This window comes from Lontra canadensis, unplaced genomic scaffold (assembly GCF_010015895.1).
Source record: "Lontra canadensis isolate GAN:19392208 unplaced genomic scaffold, GSC_riverotter_1.0 scaffold58, whole genome shotgun sequence".
NCBI lineage: Eukaryota > Metazoa > Chordata > Mammalia > Carnivora > Mustelidae > Lontra > Lontra canadensis.
The window spans coordinates 10403935-10421129 of NW_022631052.1; the positions used below are offsets into that span (position 1 = coordinate 10403935).

Consider the following 17195-nt stretch of genomic DNA (forward strand, 5'->3'; position numbering starts at 1 on the left):
GAGCAGCTTCCTTTTCTGCTGCCTGCCTGGGAGTGGCGTCCGCACTGGCTCCGCCATGACCCTGGTAGTATTTGACCTCGGAAAAGTTTGTGTCTTTATGGCATTTCCGCACCCCGAGATCCAGCTACGCCGGCGGTGTGGCTTGCCTTCCCCAGGGTGTGCGGGGCCTGCCCGGGTTCCTCAGAGAGGTCACGGGTCTCGCCGATTTGGTGTTTAAAGGTTCACCGGGCAGAAAGGCCCTACCAGTGTTTTCTGGGGAAGCCCTCCTCCATTCCGTGGTTACTCAGAGGACAGGCCCCACACCCAGAGACGCCAGCAGTGACCTGTACCGCCCCACCCGCCTGCCCACCCTCCTCTTTCTAATTCGTGGATGCCATTTGCAATAGAGTGACCGCCCTACAGGAGCTGGCTGTAGGCTCTGCTTTTATTAAGCTCTCCACCCCTAACCACACCCTTCGATTACCACTGCAGTCCAGTCCCGCAGTCCTGGGAGGCTGCGTTGGTTTGAGAGGGGCCAGGCTTGGGCCCACTGAAGGCTCAGGCAGTCCTGACAAGTCCTCCCGGCTGCCTTCAGACCCAGAAGTGGTTAATCAGATTCCCTGAGGCCTGTTTCTGGGTTAAGAGTTCCCGAAGCTCCTGCCAGGGGAGTTAGCTCCTGCACACAGGCGGGCCCATCAAATTCTGCAATTGTTCAGTCCGGGTCATTCTGACCTCTCTGCTCCTGGTAGGTTGTCTGCTTCTAGTATACACCTTGGTATACAGCTGGCTTCCTGCCAGCCAGATGTGCCCTTAGTGGCCAGAATTGGAGACCCCATGAGTTTGGGAAGCGTCTAACTTGTACCTGGGAGATCCTAAACCTTCCACTGTTCCCCCCAGGGCTGGCAACTCCTGGTGGCCTGGTTTTGAGAGATGATGTCTGTCTTTGATTTTGCTTATTCTGAGTGCCCTTCTCTGCCATTTGCCCTGGGATCTTCTTCTTCACGCCTCTTTCAGAACATGCATTTGTCGTTTTAGGAGAATGTATTTACCGGGCAATCAAAGATCTATTCCTACATGAGCCCCAACAAATGCTCTGGAATGCGTTCCCCCCTTCAGGAAGAGAACTCAGTTGCACATCACGAAGTCAAATGCCAGGGGAAGCCATTAGCGGGACTCTACAGGAAACGAGAAGGTAAGGCTCTGAAATGGCCCTGCTCTGACCACAGCTGGTCGGGTTGCAGAATCCCCTCTTCCAGAATTATGCGCATGTGTTAAATGTTTATCCAACCTTTTCAAACCCAAGTTCAAGGGTTTGAACCATGTTCTGTCTTGCTCCTAAGAAACAGACACAGGGGGAAGAGTGGCCTGTCCCAGGGTGTGTGCCCTGTCGGTCTAACAGGTTTTCCCTGCTTTTGCAAGAGTTAACCTATCCCTCAAGCTTGAGTGTGTTGCCAAGTTGCAAAAATCACATCTGAGCTACAGATCAAGAGGCTCACAAGTACCCACAGTACAAAAGTTAGGGGTCTGGGGGGTACAGAGCAGGGGCTCGCTGTCCTGACTGTGTTGTGTGAACATAGGGAACTGACTTCCTTTCCTCTTTTGAGCTGGCCTTGACCTCCTTTCTGAGTTTCTTTCCACTCAAGTGCTCAGTGCTGCTCTCTGAAGCAGCATACTCCGTGGTGAGATTCAGAGTTAAAATACCGAACAAGAAAATACGTAATTACTGAAAATTCTGTTTGGCCCTGCAAAAACAGGCTGAAACCTCATAGAAATCTTGCTCTCTTCCAAATATTGTCCCTCTTAAAGTTGCAGTGGGGAAGAAGAGCTTTCCCCAATTCACCAAGGTCCCTTCTAATTAAAACTTTCCTTAAAGAAGCAGAACTCTGGCTGCCATCTGCTTTGGATGAGGAAGCCTCGTAATTCATTTACAGAAATGCCATAAGTGATAGTGAGCACAGTGTCCGCAGCCAGAGCTGAGCGCCAGGGCTGGAGAAGCCCAGAATCAGGGGCAGGAGCCAGGCCTCAGCTTGATCTCCCCACCCAGGGCAGTGGGTGATACTATTTCAGTCCGTCTTCAAATGACTTGGGTTCTAATCCTACCTCTTCCACTCCCAAGGAGAGGCTGGGGCAGGTCACTCCGCTTTTCCAAGCCTCTGTTCTTTTATCTTTGAAGTGGGAGGGAGAACTCCTGCCTCTCAGGGCTATCTGAAGATTGGTTAAAGCCTGGGTGCAGAGGGCTTTGTGCAGTGCTCCACACTGGCACCGCTTCCTTGCTGGCCTCTTCCTCCCTGCATTGGCAACACTTAGGCTAGCACTTACCACGTAGGGACTGAGGAAGGGGCTCTCCCTAAATGGTGGTCAGGCCGTCTCCCATCCCTCCTGGAATGGGGTGGAATGTGAGTGATCCTGAACGGTGACATGGTACAAAAGCTAGTTTTTTGACTTCTAGTGTCACTAAATGGCCACAGTTAGGATCTGGGGCCTGATATACTTTGGAGGAGAGCCCAGGGGCCAGGCTTTTAGTCCTTGATTCTCAGCTTTGTTTCTGCCTTGACTCAGACTGACGTGGTAGCTGACGTTCACGGGCATCATGCACTCCTAGGATCTTTAAGGGTGATGTCCTGGACTTGATTCCATCAGGTTCCACTTAAGGCGTGTGAGGCAGTGAAAGGAGCCTGGGTGGATTTTGACATCATTTTCTTTTTAGCTTATTTATTGCGCTCTGAGTCTCCTATCACAGTGGTCACCATTTGAAAGTGTCCAGCATGGTGGTTTTTAGTCTTTTCACGGACAGGCGTAACCATGACCAACTAACTGTCTGGTACCAGAACATTCCTTACGCCAAAAAAGAAGCCTTGTACCCATTAGTCTCCCCTGGTTCCACCTTTTCCCCCAGCCCTTACAGCCACTCATGTATTTGCTCTCCCTGTGGATTTGTGTCCCTGGACATAAGTAGATGGAGTATCCCACAGAATCTGTAGCCTTCGGGGTCTGGCTTCTTCCGCTCAGCATCACCTTTTCAAGGGCAGGTGTCAGGACGTTACTCCTTTCCGTGGCTGGACAATACCCCGTCACGTGGACGGACCGCATTGTGCTCCCCCAGTCATCAGTGGATGGACATTTGGGTCGTTTCTGCTCTGGCTCTTGCGAATAAGCTGCCACGAACATTCACATACAGGTTTTTGTGGGGACATATGTTTTTAATTCTCATAACGGCCGCCTCCGAGAGGAACTGCTGGGTCATATGGTAACTCCATGTCGAACTTTTGAACAACTGCCAGGCTCTTTTCTAAAGTGACTGCGCCATTTTACGTTCCTACCAGCTATGTATTCTTGACTTCTGTTTCTTCCTTTTTTTTTTTTTTAAAGTCAGTCATTCTCTCAAAAAGTCTATCATTCACCCACACTGGCGCTTCACAACTATTTTTAGTAACACATCCTTTTTGCCATCCCTCCCAGCGCCGCACTGGTCAGTGTCAGGTCACCGTGCCGAGAACCACTGAACGTAGGGCTTTGGTCCCCTTAGAAGAGGAAACGTTTTTTTCTTAGAGTCTGAAACGAAGAGCGCCAGGCAGCTCGTGGGGCAGAGGTCTGTGCTAGGGAAGAAATTCTGCTTTATGACCTCGTTCCTGTCCATCAACGCAGGTCCACTCTGGGAATTTTGCTTTTTTCCTGGAGTCTGTGGGCAAGTTCCGGATTGAGCACCTTCGTGGCTGGTGCCTCCTTTGGTGGCTCTGCCTCGAGGGTCCTCTCTCTCGCTCTCCCCCGCCCCCATATCAAGAGGCAGGAGATCAGAAACGTTCACAAGCTAGATGGGAGTAATCGTCCACCATGTCTACCAAATCATCAGAAAATACACTGCAAATACCGTTCTCTCAATGATACCTCAGTAAAGCTGAAGAAAAAGAATTAAAAAGATGCAGATGAAAAGCTCTGCCCTGTGCCTGGGTCCGAAAGTGAAGCCACATGCTGCTCCCCTGGGAGCCGTTGGTAGACACTGGGTCCCCCAGGCGGAGGGCACTGTGCCTGCCACACCCAGGGCCTCTCCCTTCCAGAAGCCTGTCCTAGAAGCTGAAGGTCGGGAGGCTGGGAGACGGAGAGTGGCGACTAACCCTCTGTCTTTCCCCGCGCTCTGCCTGCAGAGAAGAGAAACAGTGGGAACGCAGTACGGAGCGCCATGAAGTCCGAGGAACAGAAGCTCAAAGACGCCAGGAGGGGTCCCCTGGCACCTTTTCCAAACCAAAAATCCGAAGCAGCAGAACCTCCAAAAACTCCGACCTCCTCTTGTGATCCTGCCATCGCCGCCATCGCCAAGCAAGCCCTGAAAAAGCCCGTCAAGGGCAAACAGGCCCCGCGGAAGAAGTAAGTGCCCCCTGGAGGCAGCGCAGGGTGCGGCTTCGGCCCCAGACCTGGCTCAGGTGCCAGCTGGGGGAGCAGGTCCCCCACCAGCCTCTGTGTCATCCGGGCCCAGGTGCTGTGAGACACCCCCCCCACCAGGGACATCGTTACCTGGTTGAGTCCAGAGCTCAGGAGCCCCTGTGCCCCCTGACACCGAGAGCAGGCAGCCTGTCTCGAGCTCCAAGGCCCCCTTGGGTGGGTGAGCCTGGTGACCACAGGCCCCTGGGGACAGAGATGTTGAAGTGACATCATCGCCAAGGAGCCACCTCTGGGGCTGAGCATGGTTTCAGCGTGCCCTTGTTTTCTCCTCTGCCCTTCCCACCCCAGAGCTCAAGGGAAGACCCAGCAGAATCGCAAACTCACGGATTTCTACCCAGTGCGGAGGAGCTCCAGGAAGAGCAAAGCCGAGCTGCAGGTAGCACACAGCACTTGCCCCCTGGCTGGCGGAGGGGCGGGGGTGGGGGCCCCGGTGGGGGCCTGGGCGGGGGCCGGGGCACTGCAGGTGGGAGGGGAACAGGACAGGGGCAGGACTGCAGCGGTCTCCCGGGCCACCTCCTGGGGGCGGGCACCCTCCTAGCGGTCGGGGTCCCCGGGAGGCCTGGGTGAGGCGCTTCCGTGGAGGAACCCCATCCGCTGTAGCGCGCCCCGGCGGTCCGGCGTTGCGGGGACAGCGTCCTTCCCAGGACGCGGTGGCAGGGCAGTCAGAGCGCGGGACCTCGGGGGAGGCCGCATGCTCTTCCTCAGGCTTGCCCGCGTGTTCACACGCTCCCGTGTCGTATCTCTGGGGTGTGGAGCGGGGCTCGGAAGCCATTTACGGGTTGTAGGACTCGGGCCAGTCACTTAACTGCTCTGTGCCTTGGTTGCCCTGTCTGTAAAATGGGATAACAAACCAGTATCTCGTAGGCGTGTTTTTGGGGGGATTCAGTGAGTTCACAGTCGAGGAACACTGGGAACCAGGCCTGGAGTCCTGGAGGCACTGGTTGACTTGTGGCCACCACTGCTTCCCCGCTGTCGTCACTTCCCGCAGCCCCTCTCCTCTCCCTCCCGGCTGTGGTCCGAGGATCGAGGATCGAGGATCGGATGGAGGAAGGCCGCCCAGACTGCAGGCCTCCGCCCGCTGTGTTTGTCCGTGGTTGGCAGTCGAGGTGTGGTCATTGCCAGTGTGTGGAGGCGACAGACCGTGGGCTGCTCTGCCCTGCGGCTCTCCACCCTCCGATGCCATCAAAGCCCCCTGGGGTGGAGGAGCAGGGCTGGGATTGCGGCCCCCACAGAGGGGTGGGGGAGTTCTGTGCCCATCGCCCCCTACCTCCAGCCTGCCTCCTTGAGGCCTTGTAGGTATCAGCATTTGAACCTGAACTAGACTCCATCAGCATTTTGTCAGTTAAAGCTGTAGCTACAGAGATGGCAATGTAGCATTCTCTTCCCCTGCTTATTTGAATCAATGAGGCTTCCTTTAAAATAAGTGAGAGAAGGGGTCCACCCCCACCCCCCCGCTTCACCCACCAGGGAGAAGCTTTGGCTTTATTTCTTTAGAAAGGCAGTGTCTTTCAGCCAAGAACAAGCGGTTATAAAATGTTTGCCTGCAGTGGGAGGCTGTGCGAGGTCACTCTTCAAGACAGCCCTGCAGAAGGCGAGGGTGTGTGCCAGGCCCAGAACGCAGCACAGCTCTCAGCTGCGATCGGGGCTGCGGTGCCCACACAGGGAGTGCTGGGGGTTCGCCGAGGCCTGCCATGGGCTGCAGAGGGAGGGCAGCTGAGTCTGCCTTTTTTTTTTTTTTTTTAAAGACTTTATTTATTTATTTTGACAGAGAAAGATCACAAGTAGACAGAGAGGCAGGCAGAGAGAGAGAGAGAAGCAGGCTCCCTGCTGAGCAGAGAGCCCGATGCGGGACTCGATCCCAGGACCCTGAGATCATGACCCGAGCCGAAGGCAGCAGCTTAACCCACTGAGCCACCCAGGCGCCCTGAGTCTGCCTTTTTAATAAAAAAAAAAAAGAAGGTCTTTTCTGGCTGGGGGAGGGCAGGCTGCCACAGGACGTGATGCAGGGCTGCGAAATGTGGCAGCAGCTGAGCAGAAGGGAACAGACGCTTGCTTCTCCGAAGCTTGGTCTGCAGCTAGGAAAGCTCGCCGTGTCACCAAAGAGCCAGTGGCGAGGAGAGCCGTGCTGTGCTCCCCCTTGTTTGGGTTTGCTCTGCCCAGTGAGCACCAGGGCCAGGTGGTTGCCGGCCAGGCGGGAAGGCGGCTGTTGGCTGGGGCGTGCGGCTGTGGCTGGCCAGGGCGGTGTCTTCTCTTGATGCCACAGGTAAAACTCGAGGGTGGGGCAGCTGGGCCTCGTCGGAGGGGTGAGGTCAGTCCCGACCTGCCTGCTCTTTGGGGCCCCAGAAACCAGGGTCCGGGCCCATGGGGCACGAGAGAGGGTTGGGGGTAGCCAGGGGAGAAACTAAAATGACGACTTTTGCAGATAATTGAGTCTGAAGACAGGCCAGAGCCAGGGCTCAAGAGGGTGGACACTGGGCCTTGGAGAGAAAACCCTGAACTGCTCGTTGCTTCGCCGTGGGGGCCCCTTAGTTGGCTGGCCTGCTTGTGGGTGGGGTGACAGCCTACGTGGGGGCAGTGCCCTGGCTTCCTCCTCCTCAGCCCAGTCCCAGGCCTGATGTGCAGAGCAGCCTCGACCTAATTCAGACCTCGCTTACCTCCCACTCCGTCTGCCTCCAGCTGCCCCCCATAGGCTACTGCCTGGGTTCTCGCTCGGAAGCCTGGAGCTGGTTCACGCGTGCTCCTGAGTGTGGAGCCTCCGGAATGGAGCTCAGACTGTGGCTCTGCCTTCAGGGCATCTAGCCCACTCCCAGTTCCTGGTGCCACATTCAGTCATGGCAGGAAAGCCCTCAGGTCACTTTCCAACACAGAGCTTACCTCGCTCCTCCCTGGTCTGGTCTCCTGTGCACGCTAATAATTTTTCCGCAGGGAGGTGCGTGTGGTAATGTTGCCGTTGCTTGAGGGCTTACTATGTGTCAGGCACCATTCTGGGGCAGGACCTCCCACGGCATGCAAGATCTGTACTCAGCTTATATTCAAGTGAGGAGTGATTCACAATTAAAAAAAAAAAAAACACCAAAGAACAAGATAATTTCAGATAGCCCTTGGACATTAATAAATCAGAGTAGTTTGAAGCTGGGTGAGGCTAAGGCTACAGTAGCTACAGTAGTCACGGAAGTTTCACTGAGGGGGCTGCCTTTTGAGCAGAGCTTGGAAGGGAGGACACAAGCCAGGTGAAAGGATTGGGAGAAATGGTGTTCCAGGCCGGGGTAGGGAGGATGTGCAAAGGCCCCCGAGGCAGGAACAAGCCTGGCCCTATAAGAGAGTCAGCCAGTGTGGCCAGAATGTGGGAGCAAGGGTGACTATGGCAGATGAGGTGGGGCTGGGACTCTGTGTAGCCTCACAGGCCATTGGAAGAATGGATTTTAACTCTGTTGCAGTGGGAAGGTATGGAAAAGCTTTTGCTTCTCTCTCTCCCTCCCTCTCTCTCTTCAAAAGATTTATTTATTCGTTTGAGAGAGGAAGGGGCACAGGGAGAGAGAGAGTATCTCAAGCAGACTCCCACTGAGTGCAGAGCCCAATGTGGGGCTTGATCTCACAGCCCTGAGATATGACCTAAGCTGAAACCAAGAGTTGGATGCTCAACAGAGTGCACCCCCGGGGGCCCCAAGGTTTTGCTTCTCTTTAAATAAACTCTTTTTTCTGGAATAATTTCAGATTTATAGAGGAGCTGCAAAGATAGTACAGAGTACTCCCATAGATCCTTTACTCAGTTTCCCCATCATTAACACCTTACATACACTGTCCTGGTAACATTTGTCACAGTGAACCAACATTGGCCCATTACTATTCAGTAAACTTCCTGGAAGGCTTTAAGCAGGGAAATGACATTTTTATTTTATTTTCAATTATATATGTATTTGAGAATGAGTGAGAGAGCACATGAGTCGGGGGAGGGGCAGAGAGAGGGGGGCCTTTGGTGGGGCTTGCTCCCAGGACCCTGGGATCATGACCTGAGCTGAAGGCAGATGCTTAACTGACTGAGCCACCCAGGTGCCCCGTATTTTATTTTATTTTTTAAAGATTGATTTATTTGAGAGAGAGAGCAAGTGAGAGTGGCAGGGGGAAGGGAAGAGAGAGAGAATCTCAAGCAGACTCCCCGCAGAGCACTGAACCCGATGGTGGGGCTCCATCCCATAACCCCAAACAAGAGATTGTGACCTGAGCCAAAACCAAGAGTCAGATGCTTAACCAACTGAGCCGCCCAGGCGCCTCTTTTGTAGCGCATCCTTTTACAAGATGGCTCTGGCTGCTGTGTGGGGAGCAGAGTGAGGGGGGTGGTCAGGGTAGGCGCCAGGACCCCGGGGAGGTGGCTGCGGCTTGGCTGGAGGGTGGCCGTGGAAGAGCTGGGACGTGGGCTGGATGCAGGGGTGTGTAGTGTGGCTCTTGCGCTGGGTCTGTAAACCCGGTGTCCCCATCCTGCCACGTGGAGAGGGCCCGGAAAAGTCCCATGTGCGCTGCCAGCCGGGGCCATTGGTTGGGCCAGGTCTGCTCAGCGGTGGGTGGACGTCCCCCGCCTGTGCGCCCCTCTGTGGTGCCCAGAAGAGGGCCCCGGCTTCTGCTTGCTTTCTGTGTGGCTCCCCGTGCCTCCCCAAGTCCCGGGCACAGACAGAGCATGGGACTTGGATCTGGGAGGGAGGTGGTGGTCCTGAGGGGCCAGTGAGGCCAGGAGAGTACACTCCTGTTGGACTTCTTTGTTTAGGGTGGTACTGCCTCTTGGGGATGGGAGGCCCTGTTCTCAGCCGTGGCCGTGGCTTCGTGGAGACCCAGGTCCAATTTCTAAAGCAAGGCGCCTGCGGGGGCTGTCAGACAGGAGGGATGTGGTGTACACCCACTCCTTCGAGGACACAGCCTCTCGTCTGCCCTGGCTGATGGTGTACGGAGTTCTGTCCTGATTTTACACGTCGGCAGTTTGGATAGTCTAAACGACACTGCACGTGCCAAATAGTACAGAGCCCCTGACCCAGTCTGCAGTCGGGCCACTGCCTTGTACCCGCCTTCCCCCACCCCGCCCTGGTTCACTTGACCCCCAGGTGGCAAACCATCCACAACAGATGGCGGTGAGAAACGGATGAGGCTGTGGGGGCGCGGGCATCTTGGGAGACTGCTGTCACGGAGGCCAGCCCTGAGTGACCCGTGGGTGGTCCAGGCTGCCCAGAGTGGCCCAGAAGAGAATACTGACATGCTGCTTTTTTTCTTCCCTCCGCCCAGTCTGAAGAAAGGAAAAGAATAGACGAGTTGATTGAAAGTGGGAAGGAAGAAGGAATGAAGGTAAGAGGCAGCAGGGCCTACTGCTTGGAGGCTGAGGCTGGTGGGTCCCTCCCCTCCCCGGCCCCTGCTTCTCAGCTCCCAGCGGCCAGCAGGCTGCCCTAGCCCCGTAACAGTCACCGCAACTGGTCAGAGTCTTAGGTTGTCAAGGGGCCAGATGCTAAATTTGTTCAAGGAACGTCTCAGGAAGGAAACGTTAATGGCCTTTATATGGGAAATGTTACCCAATGAAACTTTTTTAAATTGCGATAAAATACGTATAACATAAAACGTACCAGTTTAACCCATTTAAAGTGTACAATTCAGTGTCATTAAGTACATTCACAGCGTTGTGCAACCATCACTCTTGTCTAGTTCCAGAACTTTCTCATCCTCCCGGATGGAAACCCTGTATCCAGTAGCCATCACTCCTCACTCCCCCAGCCCCGGCCACCACTAATGTGTCTGTGTTTGTGGGTTTGGCTGTTCTGGACATTTCATATGAATGGAGTCACAGAGTAGATGGCCTGTCGTATCTGGCTTTCTCTCATTTAGCATGAGGCCCGGTCAGACTAACACATTTTTCCTAAACTCTGTTTTCCTGGGAAATGACACGGCCCAGGAAATTTCCTTTTCTTCTCCTGTACTGCACATACCTGGGTGGATGAGAAGGGCGGAGCCTGCGGTAGCCGCCAAGGGGTCTGGGCCACGCAAGCAGTCACCCTGCTCCCTATTTATAACTGAACGAGGAGAGGCACAGGAGGGTAAATTCCAGAAAAAAGGAGACACTTGGAAGACGGGGTCCTCCTGCTCCCCGGAAAAGGCCACGTGTGTGGATGTGAGTCCGGGTTTACCACTTCCCAGCCATGTGGCCTTGGATGTAGTTCTGCCTCTCTGAGCCTGTTTCCTCATCTACAAAATGGGGCAGCACCCATCCGGCAGATCTCTCCGGAGGCTCAGATGTAACAATGCTTTAAAAGGGCACAGGGGACCTTTTCGGGGTGATGGATTGTGGCGATGGTTGCACAGCGGCCTCTGGTTCATTATACCCGTCGTGCTGTGTCCCTAGTGATGGGGTCTAGGGCACACCTCAGCAAAGCTGTTGGAAGAAGGTGGGGCAGGCCCTGTGCAGCCGCCCCCCGCCGCGGCGTCAGGCAGCAGCGCTCTCCTCCACAGATTGACCTCATCGACGGCAAGGGCAGGGGAGTGATCGCCACCAAGCAGTTCTCCCGGGGCGAGTTTGTGGTCGAGTACCACGGGGACCTCATCGAGATCACCGACGCCAAGAAGCGGGAGGCTCTGTATGCCCAGGACCCATCCACAGGCTGCTACATGTACTATTTTCAGTATCTGAGCAAAACCTACTGGTAAGTCGGCGGCCTGGCAGCCAGGACAGCCCTCGGGGCCGGGAGCCACAGGGGCACCCTGCTTCCTCCTCTGGCTACTACTTGTTTCGCTCTTGCTATTTTTTTTTTCTGCCCAAAGCCGCGAAGCTGTTCTCCCCCACTTGCCATTTTAACATTCGGGATTGGGGCCATTCTGGCATTCGTGGCGTTGGGCCAGAGCGGCTCTAGAAATCACTGGTTCTCCTTTTCCCATATGGCCGGTGCACTCGATTTTTTGTTTTGTTTCAGGCTCTGTGTTTCTGAGCAGTTTTAGGTTCCCGGTAAAATGGGGCGGAAGGTGCGGAGAGTTCCCGACGCTCCCTGCCTTCTCACCCACACCGCCTCCCCCACTACCTGCGGAGTCGATTTTCATTCATTTATTTATGATGCACCTGCCCCCCCCCCCCCCCCCCTCACAAGGAGCCTTTTGCGTTCCTGTCTCCTCCCACCCTTCCCCTACCCCCGCCCCAGTGCCTCCTGGGCTCTTAAAGATGTTTTTTTCATTCGAATTGCTTTCCCCAAAACATGGCTATAAATCGACATCCCACCAGAGGCGAGCGCTGGCTGGGACAGGGAGCGAAAGCCTCTTTATCAATGTAGTCCTCTGTTGCCCTCCCACCCTCCCGCCAGCGTGGATGCGACTCGAGAGACAAATCGCCTGGGAAGACTGATCAATCATAGCAAATGCGGTAACTGCCAGACCAAACTGCACGACATCGACGGCGTGCCTCACCTCATCCTCATCGCCTCCCGCGACATCAAGGCCGGGGAGGAGCTCCTGTATGACTATGGGGACCGCAGCCGGGCTTCCATCGAAGCGTACCCCTGGCTGAAGCATTAACCTCCCTGCCCGCCCCCCTTCTTCTTCCATGGACAAAGTGCCCTCAAAGGGAATTGATTTTTTTTTTTACACACTTAATCTTAGCAGATTACTTCAGATGTTTTTAAAAAGTATATTAAGATGCCTTTTCACTGTAGTATTTAAATATCTGTTACAGGTTTCCAAGGTGGACTTGAACAGATGGCCTTATATTACCAAAACTTTTATATTCTAGTTGTTTTTGTACCTTTTTTGCATACAAGTCACACGTTCGTGCTTCCCGTGCATGCAGTCAAAGACGCAGCACAGGTCGTAGAGGAAAGAGTGAACATGAACTCGGAAGCTGGGTGACTCCCGCCTCCCACCGAAGAGCCAGGACTCTCCTCCCCACACCCCCACCGGCCATGGGCGGGTGACGCCGCCTCCCTGGCCTGGCCGGGGTGTTCCCAAGCTCTTGTTTTCCTGACGTCTGGACAGGCGCACATGGAAGTGTATGAATATTTTTTAAAAAAGGTTTCGCAGTAAGCTAGTCTTCCCCTCTGCTTTCTCGAAAGCTTACTGACCCTGTGGCCCCCGGGCGCGGGCCAGGCCTAGGTTTACTCTTCCACAGGCTGCCGCTTTTCTGGGCACCTCAAAGCATCAGGGCGGGTAATCAGAGTAGATGTGGGCAGGGAAAAGCGTTGCTTGCTCACCCTGCTGGGGCAGGGTTTCCCAAAACTGGGTTAATTCTTTATAGAAATGTGAACACTGAATTTATTTTAAAAAAATAATAATAATAAAAAGTAAAAAAATGTAAAAAAGACAAAAAAAAGAAAAAAACCACAGAAAACAACTTACATGTATATAGGTCTTGAAGTGAGTGAAGTGGCTGCGTTTTTCTTCTTTCTTTCCTTCTTTTTTCTTTTTTTTTTTTGGTTTGTTTTTTTTTTGGGGGGGTTTTGTAGAGGAGATTTGAGATGGTACTCTATTCTAATCAAAAATAAAAGTTTTGTAGCGGGACCAGAAATTACTTACCCATTACCCCCCCCCCCCCCTCCCCCGCTCCCAATGGGTTGAAAGTTCCTAGACCTGCTGTCAGGCTTTCTGATTGTCAGACCACCTGGTGTCCTTCCTGCAAAAATGAAGATGCAGCCATGAACCAAAGGGGGAGCCCGCAGACCCTGAAATGCAGGGCCCCCGCCCCAGCTGCTGGTAGCAGTGGAGTGGGCAGGCCCGGCAGCCCAGGATCAAGGCTAAGGGTCAAGTTTTCACCTTGACTGTGACAGGAGGGGTAGGTAGCTTCCTCCTCCCTCCTGAAGGGGGACCTATTCTCACTCTGTTAACTTGCAGTCCAGGGGGCCATGGCTGTGGATCCATGACCTGGGGTCTCCTGGCCTCCCCTGGTCCCAGGTAAATGTGAATGGAGACAGGTATGAGAGCCTGTCCTCAACCTTGATGCCCCCCCACCCCTGCCCCCTGGCCTCACCACGGTGCTACCTAAGAAAGTCTTCCCCCCACCCCCACCCCCACATTTGCCTGGTCAGTGGTCAGAGAATTGGACGAGGATCCGACAGAGTGTGTAAATGTGAGATAAAATGTCTTGGTTGTACCTGTTTGTGGTTTAGCTTTGTATTTAAAAAAAAAAAAAAAAAGGAAAGGAAATAACTTGAAAATTATTTGTCATCATAAAAATGAAACAAAAATTAAAATATTTATTGCCAGGCAAGGCCACCTGTGTGTCTTTCTGTTTTTTACATGGTGGAGAGAGAGGATTGGATTTTCAGCCTTATTTTACAAAAGGGTTACACAGCAGGGGCACCCAGCTGGCTCAGTCGGTAGGGCATACAACTCTTGATATGGGGGTTGCAGGTTTAAGCCCCATGTTGGGTGCAGAGGTTACTTAAAATCTTTAAAAAGAAAAGGGTGGGGGTTATAGGACATTGGTGAATGCCCTCCTAGGAGAACATTCTGTTACTGGTACAATGGGGGGTCATAGGTGCCAGCGACGATCAAAAGCCAATGCATGTTGAATCCTCCCTTAGAACGACGTCTGGCACCATCGTGTTTGCCCGTCTTGTGTGGGAAGCGCCCCCTACCAGTCCACGTCTCCGTTCCCACCACGTGCCCCACCAGCCACCGCACTCGAGGCGCATGGGGACAGCAGATAGAGTCCCTGGCTGACAAGTGGAAGATTGGATCCCAGCAGCAGCTGCGTCTGCCGGCCTGTCACCTTGCACAAATCCCTTTCCTTTTCCAGAGCTCGACCACATGGGAACAGCCTCTGCCCCACTGACATGCAGGGGTGTCCTAAGGATTCAGCCGTCATGGATGACTCCGTCTTCACCTTGGAGAGAATAGGGTGGCCTGGTGGCCTAGTGCACTTGGCCCTGGAACAGCCAGCTGTGTGACGCTGGCCAGGTGACGGCTCTGTGCGTGTCACTTCCCTCGGCAACATGGAGCAGAGCTGGTGCACGCACATGGGGGACTGCGTTACAGGAGTTAGTACGGGGAAAACATGTGGAGCACGCCCTCAGGCATCATGTTTGCTGTCAGGATTGAAACTTGGCTTTGCTTCAGGACGCCTGGGTGGCTCAGTTGGTTAAGTGTCTGGTGAAGTGTCTGACTTTTGATTTCGGCTCAGGTCATGATCTGAGGGTCCAGGGTTTGAGCCCCGCATTGGGCTCCCTGCTCAGCAGAAAGTCTTTTTCTCCCTCTATTCCTACCCCCACCCCCCGCTTGTGCTCTCTCCCAAATAAATAGATAAAATCTTAAAAAAAAAGAAAGGAAGGAAGGAACTTTGCCTGGGACTGATCGCAAAGAGCCTCCAAGCTCTGATATTTAGCGGCTGTATTTACTTATTTTTTTTTTAAGAGTTTGTTTATTTATTTGACAGAGAGAGATCACAAGTAGCAGAGAGGCAGGCAGAGAGAGAGGAGGAAGCAGGCCCCCTGCTGAGCAGAGAGCCCGATGTGGGGCTCCATCCAAGGACCCTGGGATCATGACCTGAGCCGAAGCCAGAAGCTTAACCCACTGAGCCACCCAGGCGCCCTGACTTACTCATTTTTTAAAGATGATCGCTACAGCAACCACTTCTTGTGCCTTGTGAAACCTGACTTGGAAATCCACTTCTCAGCCAGTTCCTCCGGGTGCTGGGTTTGGCGGAGGAAGCCTGTCGCATGGAAGGAGCTCTAGCACATTCCATGGTCACACGGGGCCCCAGCTCCAGGAGAAACGCTCCTGGGACTTACCTTCTAGAATTCCGACAGCCCAGTGTCTGATCTGATCAAGAGCTGCTAAAATCTGAGCGTTCTTTATTGTCCTTTTTTAAAAGTCAGTCTCTCCCTGGATACACGGGAACCAGGGCTGTTTTAACTTGACATTTCTCTTGGAGTAGGGCTTTCTGGCCTTATCTAGCTCCACGAGGGAGAAAGAGGCAGCTGAGCGTTTATACAGGGGGATCCCCCAGGTCCGGGAGGGCAGGTGTTATGTATAAATGGCTTATGGACAGCAACACATAATGATCTGTCTGCTTCCAGACTTGCTGGTTGTCCTACAGCCCGGAGACAAGATGGAAACCAAAGCAAGACTGGCTCAGGGATAGGGAAGTGGGCTGCCGTTGCTGGGGCTGTAGGATGTAAGGCTGGTGCCTCGGGGATGGACTTTCTATGTCATTCCCAGGAGCTGAGTCTGTTCTGCACTCCTGTAAGGGACATAGCACTCCGCCCCGCCCCCCACCACTCACACACATTCTGTTCTGTGGTCTCGCGGCCCCTGTGGGAGGTCTGCCCAGCCATGATCTGGGGTCAGAAATCGGGAGCCGCTGACTGAAGGCTCTGGACTGGCCTCTGCGGGGCCTGTGTTTCTTGGGAGGCAGACAGGGGGAAGCCCGGGCTATGGAGTTCACCTCTGGGTTTGGGTCCAACTTCTACCCCTTTGGAGCTTGGACCCTGGATGAAACTTTCAGCCCCACTGTGCTGTGGACACCTTGGGTGTCCACAGGAATGATGACACCCATCCCACGGAGGTACGGCAAGGCCATAGGCAAAAGGTCCTCCAAGTGATGTAGGCAAGACATGCATTCATTAACATCAATGCTTTTTGGAGAAGAGGGACACGTTGGATGCTGTAGGTAGGAACCCAGGACTTAGAATCAGCCCGCCTGTGCGTCTGGGGCAGCCACTTCCTAGCTCCGTGACTTCATGCACTTTCATCTCTCCGAGTTTCACTTTCTGAATCTGTACACCAGTGGGTGAGTGCTGGTCCCCATCTCCCCAAGCTGTTCCACACAGACGGTGGAACATTCAGGAAGCCAGGGCCAGTCACTAGCATGACCAGCTCACAGGATATGTTCAGCAGGTCCGTTCATTTCTTTGCAAAGTGCAGCCATCCGTTCTCTCCAGACTATTTTGCTGAATCCTAAATGCATTCCCCTCCCCCAACATTTTAATATCTTTGAAGTCAGGACGAGCCTTAAAATCCATAGCATCTTAATGTTATAATTTGTCCCCTTTTCCTCGCCCAATTTGTTGAAAAGACTGTCTTTTTGCCATTGTATATTTTTGCCTCCTTCATCATGGATTGATGGACCATGTAAGTGTGAGTTTATTTCTGGGCTCTCTTCTGTTCTGTTGATCTGTGCTGGTACCAGGTGACTGTTCTGATCACTGTAGCTTGGTGGTCTATCTTGAAACCTAGGATTGTGATACCGCCAGCTTTGTTCTTCTTTCTCAAGATGGTCTGGTTATTTGGCCGGGGTGGGGGGCGGGCTTGGGTGGTGCAGTCAATTGAGCATCCGACTCTTGGTTTCAGCTCAGGTCGTGATCACCCGGTTGTGGGATCAAGCCCCATGTCAAGATCTATACTCGATGCAGAGTCTGCTTAAGATTCTCTCTCTCCCTCTCCCTTTGTCCCTCCCCACCATGCTCGCTCTTTCTCTCTCCCTCTCTAAAATAAATAAATCAATCTTTAAAAAAAAGATGCTTTGGTTAGTTGGGAACTTTTGTAAAAAAAAAAAAATAGTAATAATAATAATAGGGGTACCTGGGTGGCTCAGTCGGTTAAGCACCTGACTCTTGATTTCGGCTCAGGTCATGATCTCAGGGTTGTGGGATCGAGCCCCACATTCGAGCTCCATCTTCAGTGGGGAGTCTTCTTGGGATTTCCTCCCTCTCCCTCTGCCCCTACCCCTGCTCATCCTTTCTTTCTCAAATACATAAATAAATCTTTAAAAAATAATAATAAGGGATGCCTGGGTGGTTCAGTTAGTTAAGCATCTGCTTTCAGCTCAGGTC

The 17195-nt window shown here is 53.4% G+C and overlaps 1 protein-coding gene across 4 annotated transcripts in view; it reads left to right on the forward strand.

Annotated features, from left to right (window-relative positions):
* Positions 1 to 12716, forward strand: part of KMT5A (lysine methyltransferase 5A) — an 18525-nt gene extending 5809 nt beyond the window's left edge. For all 4 annotated transcript variants that reach the window (XM_032876439.1, XM_032876442.1, XM_032876438.1 and 1 more), the window contains 6 exons: positions 1015 to 1171; positions 4122 to 4341; positions 4705 to 4792; positions 9685 to 9744; positions 10897 to 11087; positions 11736 to 12716. In XM_032876439.1, coding sequence (XP_032732330.1) covers positions 1015 to 1171; positions 4122 to 4341; positions 4705 to 4792; positions 9685 to 9744; positions 10897 to 11087; positions 11736 to 11946 — 927 coding nt within the window. In that variant the 3' untranslated portion in view covers positions 11947 to 12716. The remainder of the gene's footprint in view (positions 1 to 1014; positions 1172 to 4121; positions 4342 to 4704; positions 4793 to 9684; positions 9745 to 10896; positions 11088 to 11735) is intronic.
* Positions 12717 to 17195: the final 4479 nt, after the last annotated feature.